The 14325-nt window shown below is 39.9% G+C and overlaps 1 protein-coding gene across 3 annotated transcripts in view; it reads right to left on the minus strand.

Moving 5' to 3' along the window:
- Positions 1-14325, minus strand: part of CUBN (cubilin) — a 148473-nt gene that overhangs the window by 33686 nt on the left and 100462 nt on the right. For all 3 annotated transcript variants that reach the window (XM_054192490.1, XM_054192491.1, XM_054192489.1), the window contains 9 exons: positions 13860-14069; positions 13418-13558; positions 11476-11657; positions 9727-9898; positions 8536-8742; positions 5344-5493; positions 4372-4493; positions 2256-2481; positions 28-215 (listed from right to left, as the gene is read on the minus strand). In XM_054192490.1, the coding sequence (XP_054048465.1) occupies positions 28-215; positions 2256-2481; positions 4372-4493; positions 5344-5493; positions 8536-8742; positions 9727-9898; positions 11476-11657; positions 13418-13558; positions 13860-14069 (1598 nt within the window). The remainder of the gene's footprint in view (positions 1-27; positions 216-2255; positions 2482-4371; positions 4494-5343; positions 5494-8535; positions 8743-9726; positions 9899-11475; positions 11658-13417; positions 13559-13859; positions 14070-14325) is intronic.

Below are 14325 nucleotides of genomic sequence, written 5' to 3' on the forward strand. Positions count from 1 at the left end.
CTAATCTAATGCCAACTATTATTTTACCTTTATGTAACTGCTCTGGCAGCTTCCGTTGCTATCTGGAATCTGGAAGTTACTGTGGAAGTTCATCTCCAAGTGTTTACTTTCATGCGTAATGATGGTCCATGTGCATCTGGTGTTCATGGGAAAGTTTTGAGGCCAATGAGGAGACTTGATCATACCATTATCTGAATGAATGATTCCACCACATCCTGGAAATAATAGCAACAGGTGGAGAAATGTTCAAATATTGCCGTTGGTGTCAGCTTTGAATGGATGCTTGCTTCTGTGGCTGCAAGAGAGAGATGCAAGCCCTGACACCTATACAAACTTCATTTACCCCTCTTTTAATTAATTTCCCTTCACCCACCCCTGCAGCAGGGAGGTAGTTACACTCTAGAGAAGGTCTCTCTTTGTACTTCACTTTCTCTTCTTCACAAGTTCCTTCTCCTTGCCAGTTCATACCCTTTTGCTCTTGTCCATCTATATACTCCTGACAATGAGAAGTGGGTACTGCTTAGAGAGAGAGTAAGGGTCAGAAATACATTAATGAGGAGCTTCTCCAGAGACTGTGAAGGTTTCTTTCCATACCCCACAGCATGCACGTCATGACTGACAGCCATTCAGAAAAGCACCCTAGGGAAAAAAAACATAATCTACTGCTAATCCCTTTTTTCCTTGCTCTGCAACATGCAAATATTGCAGTTCCACATGTGAATCTACTCAAGCTACATCTGTTTACCCAGGGCAAAATGGTGACTTCTCCTCCAGCTCAGGCAGCCCTGTGGATCTCAGTGGGATTATGGAGAGGGCTGCAAAACATGCCTTCAAAAATTGTTAACAGATTCATTTATAAGCGGGAATAGCTGGTCATGGCTCTGTGGCAGCTCATGTTCTTATACATAATAAGTTCAGTTAATTTGAAACATACTTGCAAATACCATGCCAAGAATAATTTACTAGGGCTATGCATACAGTACAAGCAACCCATTTTTATTTCAGAGACGATGCAGTAAAAGGATGAATAAAGAGCAAAAAAAGGTTTATAACATTCTACTTTTTTTCCTCTTGATTAAAAAAATATATACTAGCTTTAAAAGGAAGATTTTCTTTTTCATTCTTCTACGTTAGAAATGGCAGTTGTGTTTAGAAGGGTATGAGGCCAAGGTTTGCTCACATATACAGAATGTAAACCCAGAGATTCTCAGTGGACGAATGAGAAGAAAGCTGAGGAAAGGAAACAAGGTATATAAAAAAAGAAATCTCTTTCACAGAGAGAATACTGACTATGCACATCGCATGTGCATGCTAATGTCTGCTACATCATTGAGGAGTGGCCTTCCTTGAATGTGAAATCCCAGTGACAACAGGGAACAGTGTCAAAAACCTCCTTAAGTGACAGTGTATATTCACGCAAGCACAGACTATTGATATGTTTAAGAAGACACTCCATCAAGTCAGTGTGTGAATATTGCTAGATCATTAACTGATGCAGGTTTGCAGCTGGAGGGGACACTAGAGAACACGTTGCCAGCTCTGTACTGACGTATGAAGGCACAATGAATTCTGCACTGCCACCAGCCAGCACATCTACACTTGCCTTTAGTCACCTCCTGAAGGACAGTGTGCAAATGGTGAGCTAACTTTTTTTTTTAAATCCAGAGAGATGATAATTTCAACAGAGAGAAGGTAGTTTTTTAAAATGTACCAATTCAATCCCGCATGTTTATCACCTTCAAAAGTGTACCAACATCTCCACTAAAGTGGAAGAGTTTTAGGCTGTTGTCACACGTGCTCTTTGAAAAGTTCTGTCTGCTGCTGCTTCAAAACTCTCTGTTTTGAAACTGATCTCTTTCTAGTTTTAAGTGTTTAAACCAAACCAAACTGTGAAACAATTATTATTCAAGAAATAAAATGTCTCCTCATAGTCACTGACAATAGATACCACTGCTGGGAGGATCCTGGGCATGGTATCAATTTACAGACATTGAGAAACTACCAGTGGGAGGCTTAAAAAGTACAAAATCCGTCGAAATTTGATTTCATTGTGTGAGATCAGACAACACTGGTTTAATACTTGACTTTTTTAGTGCTCGCTTCTCTCAGGAACGCTGAAGATGTTGGCGTGTATTTCTTCTGTTCTTTAAGGCAAATTTAATTAAAGAGGAGGAATCCTATTTCTGAAAAGTGCTATACAGGCATGATGTACTGCTAGGTTAGACCTGACAAAATCAGATTTTTTTTTCTCTTACCTAGAGATTCTGCTGTCCATGTTGCATAAAAGCCACCTCCTTGAATTGAGTGATCAGAGTTAAAGATGACGACTAGCTTGCTGGAACCAGACCGAATAGTCCCAGGGGATGTGGTTCCACAATACTTTCCTATGACAGGAGATCCAGGAGAGCCACCATTCAGGATAGTAACAGAGTCCCACTTACAAAGTGAATGATTTTCAACGTGGAAGGCTGTAAAAGTAAGCTGTAACACACAAAAGCGACATTCAGGAGGTAACACCAGCCACACCAGCAGAGGGGTTAGAGCAATTGCAGCCAGATCCCGGAGCCATCCTAGCACAACGATATCTGGGTATGCTCAGAAATCCAACCTTCACTTCACCTTGATGCTTTCCTGCAAGTATTGCTTGAAGTCTTGCCACTATAAGCAACAGCAGCTACTTCCCATGAAGACAGAAGTGGAAGAGGAATGCACAGGTTCAAAACTGGCATTATTGGGACTTAACCATATGTTTGAAGCTAAGTATGTGCTTCAAAACAGCCTTGAATATGCGCAGGTGTTGAACCACATTCCTGTTCCCAAGGCTTCTAGTCACGAAATATGAAGTTGCACATTCAAATGTAAGTAGCTATGTAAGCAGAAAGCCTTGGATTTTTTTCTTCCTATTATTTTGAATCAGAATACTTAGCAGTTGCTGAAAATAATGCTAGTTTCCATTAAATCAGAGAGCAACAGTTGCATGGTTGGTTCCTGTGGGCCTGAATGTATCACGTAAATAGACTGGGCTGGGCAGGCAGCTTCTGACTCTGTCTCCCTCTCACACTGATGCCATTTGTCCTTGGAGTGATATGCACATGGGTGGGATTTCCAGTTCAAAGATTTAGATTGCTAAGCCAGTAGACTCCTGGATTTGTTGATGCTGAAATATTGATGGACACTAATGAGTGCCTGGCCCTCTTCCAATAAGTTGGTTTTTTTTCACCAGTTCCAGGATTGGGATCTTTGTGGAAAAGTTTAGCAAATACACAGTACTTCTTCCTGTAACTTTGGTGTGTTTTCATTTCCAAAAGAACTCTTGCCTGAGGCAAAGACCAAATACAAATTTAGCTCAAATGGTTTAAGTTTGGAACTTTACCAGCAACTGAAACTGGCAGCTTATACTGGAAAAGGTTAGTCTGCCTTCACTGAGGGGGCTGCTAATCAGTCCTTTTAAAACACAAATATACTTCCATCTGATTAAGATTAGTTCTGCTTTAAACAAATTTTTGTATTAAATAGAAATGTTGTGTTCTACTAAAATAATCATGTATTCCCTGAAGTAAGTACCTAGGAAATGGTCAGAATATCATGCAGCAGAACAATTAGGACAATGGGTTTGCATTTCTAAGAAACACTTTCGTAGTTGTAAATAAGGAAAACATGATAGGGAAATTAGTGAAAGACATTACATATGAAAATCTGCAATGTGTTTTTAAAAAATTGCTTTTCAGATATTTTTCTGACCTGGACTGCAAATGTCGCTGATTGGACCCATTCTCCAAAAGATCAGTCAAATAATTCAGCACTGCAATAATTTAGCATTGCTTGGTCATAAAGGTGCTTAAATTGGTCTCTCAGCAGTTTGGCTCAAGAAATTAGCACCTCAGGCAGCCCATTAATAGTTATTGGGATATAAGAGTAGCATCTCATTGATGTAATTTGTACCAGCAAAATCGTATTATCTTCCAGACTAACCATTAAGACATGAAAGTAACTTTCTGGTGGCTTTTAAATTTTCTGCAGAGATGAAAAAACTTCAGCCTCATGTTTATTCCCACGATAGTGAGAATATCCATGGACATCTAATAGCATGAGTTATTTTAGTTTCCCAAATACAGAAAGTCATTGTTTAAAGGAGAAGTCGGTACTATGGTTTGAGCTCAAGTTAGACTAGAATCCTTCTGCTTTTCAAAAAGCACAGTCTAGTTTGGTTGTGTTATCTTTGTTTCCCCCTCTTTCTTAGGTAAGGCCGATGAGGAGACACTTCCTCCACCTTTGTGATTTTCCAAATTGTCTCAAACCTGTTCCTCAAGATTCAGAGGGTGCTTCTCATACTGCCAGCTGCAGACACAATCATGACATTGTGTTACTCACAGTGATGGTTTCACCTTCGGGGGCTTCCAACAACCAGGAGCAACGACTCAGGCTGCTGTAAGGCTCTGGGTAGTTAGGACTTGAGATAACTCCGCTTTCACCTGACCGTATACCACCACAAGCTGAAGAAAAAAAGTAACATTTCAATACATGTTAGGAACTATAATCAAATGAGTGGAAGATTATTCAGCTTGTAATAGTACTAAAATATATTTAAGTTGGACTGATATAGGTAAGGATGAAAAATTTATCTGAAAAAATCCAAGTTTTAAAAGCCGTGTCATTGAATAGTGAGTGAACAGATGCAATGACCTTGAAACTTTGCATTTATTCTGATACTTAATATAGCTCTACAAAACCTTTGCCAGCTGACACTTACAGCTGCCTCTTCCACCTTATCTCCCATTTATTTAACTCAGACTCCTAAGTAAACCAGTGCCATTCTTGGACCAACACAATCAACTAAAAAAATTGCTGATGCTTCTAGATAAGAACCAAGGCTAAATTCAGCTATGACAGGAAGAATAGTTATGCTGGCATGCAAATGGTGTAATTTGCACTGATATGGCTTTAAAGTGGATTTCAAAATAAGTGCAAGGGTTCAAGCAGCAGAATGCATTTCAGCCATTCTAGCACTCTGGAGGCCTATTTGAAGAAAGTCAAACTTGGCTGGTGTTACCTGTTACATCCCTATTCCCAAGAGCAACCAGCTGTTCTGTGTGTTGCACTACATTGCAAAAACTCAAATGCGGTTCAGGGAACGGGAACAGTGAGGCAGAAAATAAATCTGAAAGTTCAATTGCTAACATATGTTTGCTTTAGATGGATATAAATAGTGGCAGGCGCTGTAACTTTTGAGGACCTCTTTGAGAGTTGATCCCCTAGTGTGTACTCTCAGTATCACCAAATGAATGGCAGCATTCCCCAGAAGTGCCTCAGTCAGCATGGGCAACGGCCTATCAAGCCATTTACCTTCAAACGTGTAATGGGCCAAGAATCCTTTATCTTCTGTGTTTTTATCGCTTACAAAGTGTACCCAGATCTGCGGGGCAGCTATGACTAGTGGCACAGATGGTGCAGCCTGACCACAAAGTCTGGCTATTAGCTCTCCATCAGCGTCCCCTGAGTAAAGAAAGAAAAAAAAATACACTTTTTGAATCCTAAAAGAGCTACAATAACATAAAGGAATACATAGGGCAAACGTGCATTTAATTTTGTTTTGACTAGAAAACAGAGAAAAGTACTTATCGCACTTAATAACTGATCATTTGTTATGGGTGTAGGTAGAGTGCCGCAGTTCATTGCTGGGGTCTAAATCTCGACAACAAGGAAATTCTCTCCAAAGCTGTGTTAATGATCCTTTTAATATCTTGGGCTCCTTCTCTCCCCTTCCTGCCATCCTGCACACTTTCATTTTTGACCCATCAGACCTGAAAACACAGAAATTGCCCCAAAACTGCAGATGTTTTGGGGCAGAACAGTGGGAAGAGAGGGCCCAAGGACCTGATTGCGTGGAAGCCTATTGAGCCTATGTGTTGGTGACATCCTCATTAAAAGTCAACAGGGATTTTGAGCTTTCTACCATATAGGGAAGTGCTTCATCCATGAACAAGCTGTCATTGCTATATTAATAGTGGGCATCTCTTTCCCAGGGAGCTCAAAATACTGTTCTCTGTATGGCAAAAAAAATGCCAGCATTTGCTCAAATCTTTGAAACCTAAAAAGAAAGCACAACACAGGCCATTGTGCTTCTGTGATGCTGAATGTTTGTTCATGTTGGGGTAAGCCATCACGTTGGCAGAAGTAACAGTTTCTGTTTATTACTGGTGTATTCTCAGGAGAAGGAAAATAAGTGTAATAGTGTTCCTCATGACATCCAGGCAATGCCATTCCTAAGTTTGCTTCTCTAATAACGGCAGGCTGCTGGTCTTAAAAGTCTCCATTCAAAAGCAACTCCTAGCTCCACGCAGGGTGGCAGGCTGGTCTTGCGAAGAAGGCGCTAGAGCAGGAGGGAGAAACTTTGGGCGCTCTTCAAAGCCCTTTCACGGTTATTCCAAGTAATGTGGCTGAGTAACTTTATCTTTCTGTCATATACAGTGACAGAGCCACCATTTGAAATGCCTTGAAGTGCAGGGATAAAAGGTGACATATAATAAAATTCTGTTAATGTAAATTACATATAAAAATGCTAAAACCTGTCTTGTTAACGTGCACTAAAAGTGATACTGAGCTGTACAAGTGGAAGACATTCATGATAAGTAATGATTTGGGGAAAAAATACTAATAACTACCTTGAGCATTAAAATGTGAAGTGTACTTTTTCTTTTTTGCACTTCTTATGAGGTGATTGACTATGTGACAGATGTTACCCAAGTTACTCAGTCTCTACAGTGTGGCACCAGTCACTGCTTTCGTGAATGGCCAGCTGGCCAGAGATCTAGACTGTTAATAAACAGACAATGTAAACAAAAAGATTGTGCTGTAAGATTTGGTTCAAACTGAAGGTAATGGTTTGAAAGACAAAATCAAGAGTCTTCCACAAAAGCCAAAAATTAGAAGTACATTTCACTGTAGCAACATGCTCAGCTGTACTACCACGTACAGACTACATGCATGTGCCTGATAATAACTTAATATAAAGCCTTACCCTCAGAAATTTGAAATATTTATTTTGTCTTTTTAGATTAAACATTTCTCAGTGAATACACAAAGTCAATTCTGCTTTTTTTTTTTTTCATTCAGTACCATTAAGTGTGTTGCATGGATAACTCAAAGCAATTTTACACATCTTAGCTTCATTTGGGGTCTCTCAGGTGACTTACTGTTGAATTGGACCTTTCCCCAAATTCGCATCTGCTGTGTTGAGAGTCTTAAACAGCACACGCCCAAGTTTAGTGATATTTTGCACTATTTGCATCTCGGTGCTTATTAAATGTTACTTGTCAGCATACGTAGCTGAATTGGGGCATTTTGCCTTTGACATGAGACTGGTTGTGAAACTGAAGATCCATTAGTATGGCCAAAATTAACATTACTATTTAGACGACAAGCTGTGTAGCGCAAAATAAGACAACGTTTTTTCCTATTTCATTTGATTGTATTGCCCGGAGGCCTGAGGTTCAGAATAAAGTGCAGTAGTGGAAACTGATGAGTAATGGACCAGATATATTTTATTATTTCTTTCTCTGAGTTGCCTTTCTATTATTTTGGAGCTCCAGTGCATACATGGGAGGGAATTGTTAGGCTACACAGCTGTGCATGCTTTGGCTGTACACAGGACAAACTGACGCTATACAACCAAGAGCTGTTGTTGAAATGAATGCAAATAAGGATGTAACGGATTCCTGCTCTCAATCTCCCCACACCTTTCAGAAACGATTTCCTGGTAAATTAGAACCTGCTCTCTCTGGGACTCATAGATACAGCCTTTCAGCGAAGGAGACAGCTGGAGGTTTCATACTACACTTGGCATTAGCTGAGTGACTTTCATACAACATTTCCAGTTGCCTTTTCTTATGGATAGCTAAAGATGCTCAAATATGCAGAGATATTACTGGTGCATTAATCCTGTGATTGTCTTCCTTTTAAATGCTTTAGTCTATATTTCGTGATGCAGTCTCACAGGAAATATGGATGTGGTTTTGGAGAATCATCTTTTAGAGCACAAAAGGGGGCTATGAAGTGGGTATGCAGCCCAGAGGCTATGAATAATTAAAGCATTCTTTACTCCGCTCCTGCTGTCCCTGGAGATATTTCAGGAGCAGGGAGAGAATGGGCTGTGGACCAAATAAATTGTTTTGATGACTCCAACTTCTCCCGACTGCCATCTTTCAAGGGAGATGAAGTGAAATTTGTATTGTCCCTTGTAAAGAGAAAGTCAGGTGTGTATTCCAACCACCAAAACAATTTATCACCTCAAGATACCTATCCACTTTTCCATTTTCTCCCCTGAAGGAAAGGGTGACCCAATCCATTGCGCTGGCAGTGAAATCCCATTCTTGGTCTAGAAGGCAACATGGAAGGCATGCATGAACAGTCTCTCAAATGTTCAGATCCTACAACAATCATTCTCTGCAAATATATATGAAAAAGATTTGGCACAAACACAATTGCATAACTGGAATCTTGATAGCCTTAATCCATTCTCCTGCTAAACATACAAACCTATTCGTAACTCTAGGTAGTCGTACTGGCAATCCTGGTGATGTTCCAAGTGGAAATCCTCGAAAGATATATATATGGATGAATTATAGTGGGAGGGGTTTTCAACACTCCATTCACAGTTCAGGTTACTTGTGTAATTTTTGACACCATCGTAGCCGGGAGAAGAGAAATTCCCACCTCCATGTCCCATCAGGGTTCCACCACAGACTGCAGAGACAAAATATAATTTCTTTAAAAATAGTAATAATTCTTGTATGAAGAGAAATCTTGCCCATGTTTATTCTGATACACACATGTCAGCAAGCATATATACTGATTAGACCAAAACCTTTTCCATCTTCTTTTTTCATAATTTACTGATGTGTACAAGGGAATTCTGGCCTAGTGTCCTGGAATTTATTGGCAAGCCTTTAAAAACACATGTGTAAAGCAAAGAAACAACAATTTTTCACAATATCAAATGAAATATTTCATCAGCACCTTCAATACAACAAGCATTATTTAACATTTTGATAAAATCCCGCTGCGGCTCCAGTTCAGTGTTGCTCAGCCCTACCTATTACCTAATTCTAGACTCAAGAGAAGATTTTTCTGGAACATACTCTCAAGAGCAGTATGCTTATGCTACAGTAGGATGCTTGGCGGGGGGGTTGGAAAATCAAAAGACTCAAGGCTGTAGTAGTAATAGGGCTTTGCCAGCTGCCTCCTCTCAGGAGGCTGAGCTTGCAAAAGTAGGTTAACTGTGCTCTTTCACAAGCTGCAATAAATTAATTACCCCCATGAGTAATAAGGAAGCACTTGAATTATTCAAGTTGTCTATGGCTCTACGCTTTTTGGATTTTTCATGGAATAAGGCCACTTCAGACCACCTCTTACTCAAGACTAAGTACAAAACCATAAATCAGTAGTGAGAATAAGGGACTGTGATCCATAAGAGAGGTTGTTCTTTCCATTTGAAGTTTGACATAACAGGCACATGAAGTCCATAACTCCCAGAGATTCCCCATTTTTTTCAAGTCCTTTCAACTAATTAAAGATATGTATCTACTCCCATCTAGAGATGTAAGAGAGAAAAAAACGTATCAGAGATTTTTTTTTTTCTGTTTAGGTCATTTTTTTGACATGTGCCAATACTTTAGCTATGAAATGACTCACCAAAGATCAGTCACTCAATTCAAAAACACACTCTACCTGCATCTTCACTAGACGTGTATGAGACGCTGAAGCCTCTGGTTGCATGGGACATATCTGTCACCAAAATTACTTTCATTGTGTTTCCAGAGGATTTCACCTCAGTGCCTGGATTTACCTCACCACATAGCTTGGCCAGCCGGGGAGAGTTCTGTCTGAGGCCATTGTAAACCTGTTGGGTCAAAATAAACTCTTATGAGATCAAAATACAGTCTTACAAGCATCTCCTGTATGATTTAACAGTGTTTCACATCTTTAATACAAGATTCACTGATGTTCCTCACATCAGCTTAGTTCCCCAATCTACTCAAAAACTTGGAACAAATTTCCATTGTCTTGAGTGGATGAGGCTCTGAAGTAAAACATCAAAAGTACCTTGCTTATTTTGGCGAAACACAAACATATTCCCTCTCTCTTTAAAAAAAACCAACCAAACCACAAACCAAACAGAAATTGAAATAGGTTTATTGGGAAAAATACTGTATTTTAGCTCAATATTTATATCTTCAATCACTTAATAATGCCAGCTACTGTTCATATTCACTCCATTTCAAATTATCATCTTTGTATTCTTGTTAAGAATATCTATATCAGCTTTATCAAAATTTCCTCCAACATATTAAATGCTGGTGGGCATTTTTAATTAGTTCAAACATTTCACTTTTTGATGATCCAGATATATTTTGATCAGTTTCTTTCATACAGCCTTTAGCCTAGGAGTTAATTCCTTCTTTCCAGTACTATCACAGCAGTGCAAGTGAGGCAGAAATGATGTTTCCCACTGAGATTTGGAATATGTTAGAGTGCTGAAGGCACAAAAGCTAGCAGAACTGATCTTCCTTTAAGAGATCATTACTTCATTAATCAATAAAAAGCTAGCTCCCCATGGTCTGTCTAAAGCATCTGTGAAGGAAAACAGGAGAACATCATTTACAAATCACAAGGGAGAGCTACTTCCCCCCCACACACTTGTGCGTGGGCTAGCTTCTGATCACACTAAAGCTAATTCCTGTCTTTGCACTGCTAATCTGAACAAATGGAAAACTAAACTAGATCTCCTATTCCTGCAATTTCATAGAGGAATCATGTTTTTGACACATTTGTACATTGGACCAGGTCCAGTTCTGTGTGCCAGGTTTTATTTTATTTTATTTTTTGTACTAAATAACCACAAATCTAAAATAACGATGACAAAATGACCAAAATCTATCTTTTTGGACATGGGGTGGTGATAAAGAGGTAGAATTTCCTGGGGTTCCCCTTTCTTTTTTCAGAATATGCAAGGTCCAACAAAGTAGTAGCCATTTGGTGCAATCTCTGGCTTTTTATCTTTCTTTTTATTATTTTTCCAATTGACGACAGTAAGTAACAACAGCAGTAACAAGTTCCAAAGTCAAGAGACCTGGCACTGACTGATGGTCTTTGTGTACACAGAGAAGAGACATTGAAAGCTTTCAAAAACCCCAAAGCTTTCTTCCATAATTGACAGACAACTCCAATGATTTCTTCAAGTCCTCCCCTCTGCCTAGACCATAATTCCAAAACTTTCCATACTGTAAAACAAGCAGATGAGTTTAGACACCCTACAGAGCTAACTTTCTCTCATTTATCTGTTTTCCCCAGATTAAATTATGATTTGTCTTAAAACCAGATGTAGACCTATAAATTACATTTCAGCTCTATTACGTCCATTAATGCTCCATAAAGGGATTAGGAAGAGCATTTTCTGCCTTCACGCCCAATACTCACAGCCACATAATCTGATGAGCAACTCCAGTGTTCTTCAGTTTTCATATCGTTAAAGATTAGAGTCACACGTCGCCCTTCTTCCACTGTGATCCTCCATTCACACACTCGATTATGTGGGTACAGGTTGGGATAGTTGGGTGAAGTAAATGTTCCAACAGGGGCAGTAAAATCCCCACCACATTCTGAAATACCCAAATATTGGGATACTTCTTAGAGTAAAGCATTGCTTATAGAATTATAGCAAAACAACTTTAATAATGCAAGAAAAAGATATCCCGAGAGCTTGACTTATTATGCCTGTCCTGTCCATATATTTTTCTAAACAGCTAAGTTCCTGCCAGTCCTTATCACTCACCCATAAATGTACTTGAATATTAATTGACCATAGCAGCTCCAATTAGTCTAATTATTAACATTCCCTTCTCTGAAGGGCTCATGCCAGGCTTCGGAGTGACCCACAGGCTTTGATGTCAAGTGATACAAGCCTCTCGCTGTGGCAGGATTGAGATATTTCTGCTTTTCAGATGACTGGGCAGAGCTGCACAGAACGAGCATGGTCTTAGAGTGGGTAATGATGAAGGATGTGTTTTTCCTGTGCTGGTTAGGAGGGGTAGAGAAAAAGCTTTCAAGGATTTTAAGCAACACTTTTTCAGTACAGTTATTTTGTGGTTTTCCTATCTTTGTTATGAATATCAAAGTGTGCTCTGAGGAAAGAACACTAAAGGTCTTGGGTATAGAGTGCATTTTTCTTCTGAGATTAATGGTATAAATTTACCACCTTACACTTGGTTTCCTTTCAAAACACAGAGATATAGTTTAATGGAGTCCAGTGGGAGAGTTAGTCCCTTTCCTCACCCTCACAGACTCCTGCAGAATAGTCTAATCTGTGTATCCACCTGCATTAAATTTTTGCTAATACAGTTTCTCTTCCATGGTTGCAGAACAGCATCCTGGGAGTGGAGTAACATTCTTCGGAAATTTGTTTCCCCCTGTGTTACTGTATTGCAGAAGCAAACAAAAAGAGTAAGGAAGCTTTCAGCTGAGCTTTTGAGTGAGCTGGAAAGAGTTAAGAAGAGTTGGCAAATTTTTCATGACCACTACTGCAAAGAATTTCTTAAAAAGTAGCCATATTTTGGCAGGACAAGCACTGCATGGGCACTGAAGAATGTGAAAGAGAATTGTGAAGCAGGGATAGGTCTATGTCCTTAGTTCTGATCAGAGTAGCTCCTTGAAGTCGTCGTGCTCAGGAATAGAGGCAATGGCCACAAATTGAAACACAGGAAATTCCATCTCAACGTATGAAAATATTTTTACTGTGAGGGTTGCTGAACACTGGAAAAGGTTGTCCAGAGAGGTTTTGGAGTTTCTATCCTGGGAGACATTCAAAACTCGACTGGCCACAGTCCTGGGCAGCATCCTCTACCCAACCCTGCTTGAGCAGGGGTTGGACTACCTCATCTCCAGAAGTCCCTTCCAACCTCAATAGCTCTGCAGTTCTGTGATTCTGCTTAAAACCTATTGGTTAAAAACTATTGGATTTATGGAGATCTAAGAGTACCACTCACCTCAGAGGGACAGAATAACACAAAGGTAAACCATAGCGCTTCTTTACCTTCCTCCTCATCAAGAGGGATGTGGGGAGGGTATGTTAGAATGTCCCTGGACTGATTGATGGATAGAAAAGGTGTGGAAGAGTGTGCCTCATTGCGTGAGGCCTACCACTGATGGCATTATAGCGGGAGAGTGCTTGCCGCTCAAAGTTTCAGCTCGACTAAGTAGCAATCAGAGAGCTCTGTTCATACTTCCCCCAGAGTTTAAATTTCAGAGCAAATACACAGCACTCCAAGAATAAGTGATCCACAATATAGGCTGTACTAGTGCAATTATGGTCTGTGGTATATGTTGCTTCCCTGAAAGTAACCTGCAGTCTTACAAATCCAACCTTCAGTACTGGAGTGAAAGCGCAGTCTGAATCCTCGGGCATTGACTGATCCATCAGTGACAAACTTGACGTAAGCAAAACTGTCAGAGGTGTCCACAGCATCAGGGAGAGTATTACCACAGTACCTGCCCAACAAATTTCCTGCAAAAATCAGATACAGAAAGACAATTTTATATCAATATATTATTCATATTTATATTGAAGGATCACTGTCCAATTCAATCAGACAGGCAGGATTAAACTAGTAAAATCCAGTTTTTGCTGGGAAATAGAAGGGCTTTGTTTGCCTTACTTTGCTTCAGCAAGCAAGGCAGACAGAAGCAAATACTGTACATTGAAAAGGCTCACTTTGTACCCAAAGGGAAATGCTTTCAGGAACCTCTGGTGAGGTTTCGTAGTAGTATTAGGGAAGGGAAGACAAACACTGAAATAATTCTCAGACCAGAAGCGTTGTATTCTCGGATCTCCACAAAGTCATTTGCGCACTCGGAGGAGTTTTGAATATCTAGGCCTTCTAGTCTGATGGTAAGATAGTGGCCCCTGGGACCCTGCAGAAACCATTCACACAGCAGGTTGTCTTGATAATGAAGCTCAGGATACCCCATGCTTTCAATGATGCCAGTTTGTCCTATCACTGTCCCGCCACAGGGAGCTGCAAAAGGAAGAACATTGCTTGGGTGATTGAAGGACCTCAGAGAGATGACCTTTCTCCTAAATCAGACCTAAAGCTAAGGCACAACTTACTTGTTCTCTAGGTGTGGGAATAAAACAGGAATTGTCTTCTAGTTAAAAATTCTCCACATTCCCCTAATTCAACCAGTTCTAGTTTGTTTTTGTTTTTCCCACACACCCCCTTCCATTGCAAGCATCCCAGCATCCCTTCCTCTCTGTCATATCCCTTATTAATT

Source organism: Rissa tridactyla, chromosome 2 (assembly GCF_028500815.1).
Source record: "Rissa tridactyla isolate bRisTri1 chromosome 2, bRisTri1.patW.cur.20221130, whole genome shotgun sequence".
Taxonomy (NCBI): domain Eukaryota; kingdom Metazoa; phylum Chordata; class Aves; order Charadriiformes; family Laridae; genus Rissa; species Rissa tridactyla.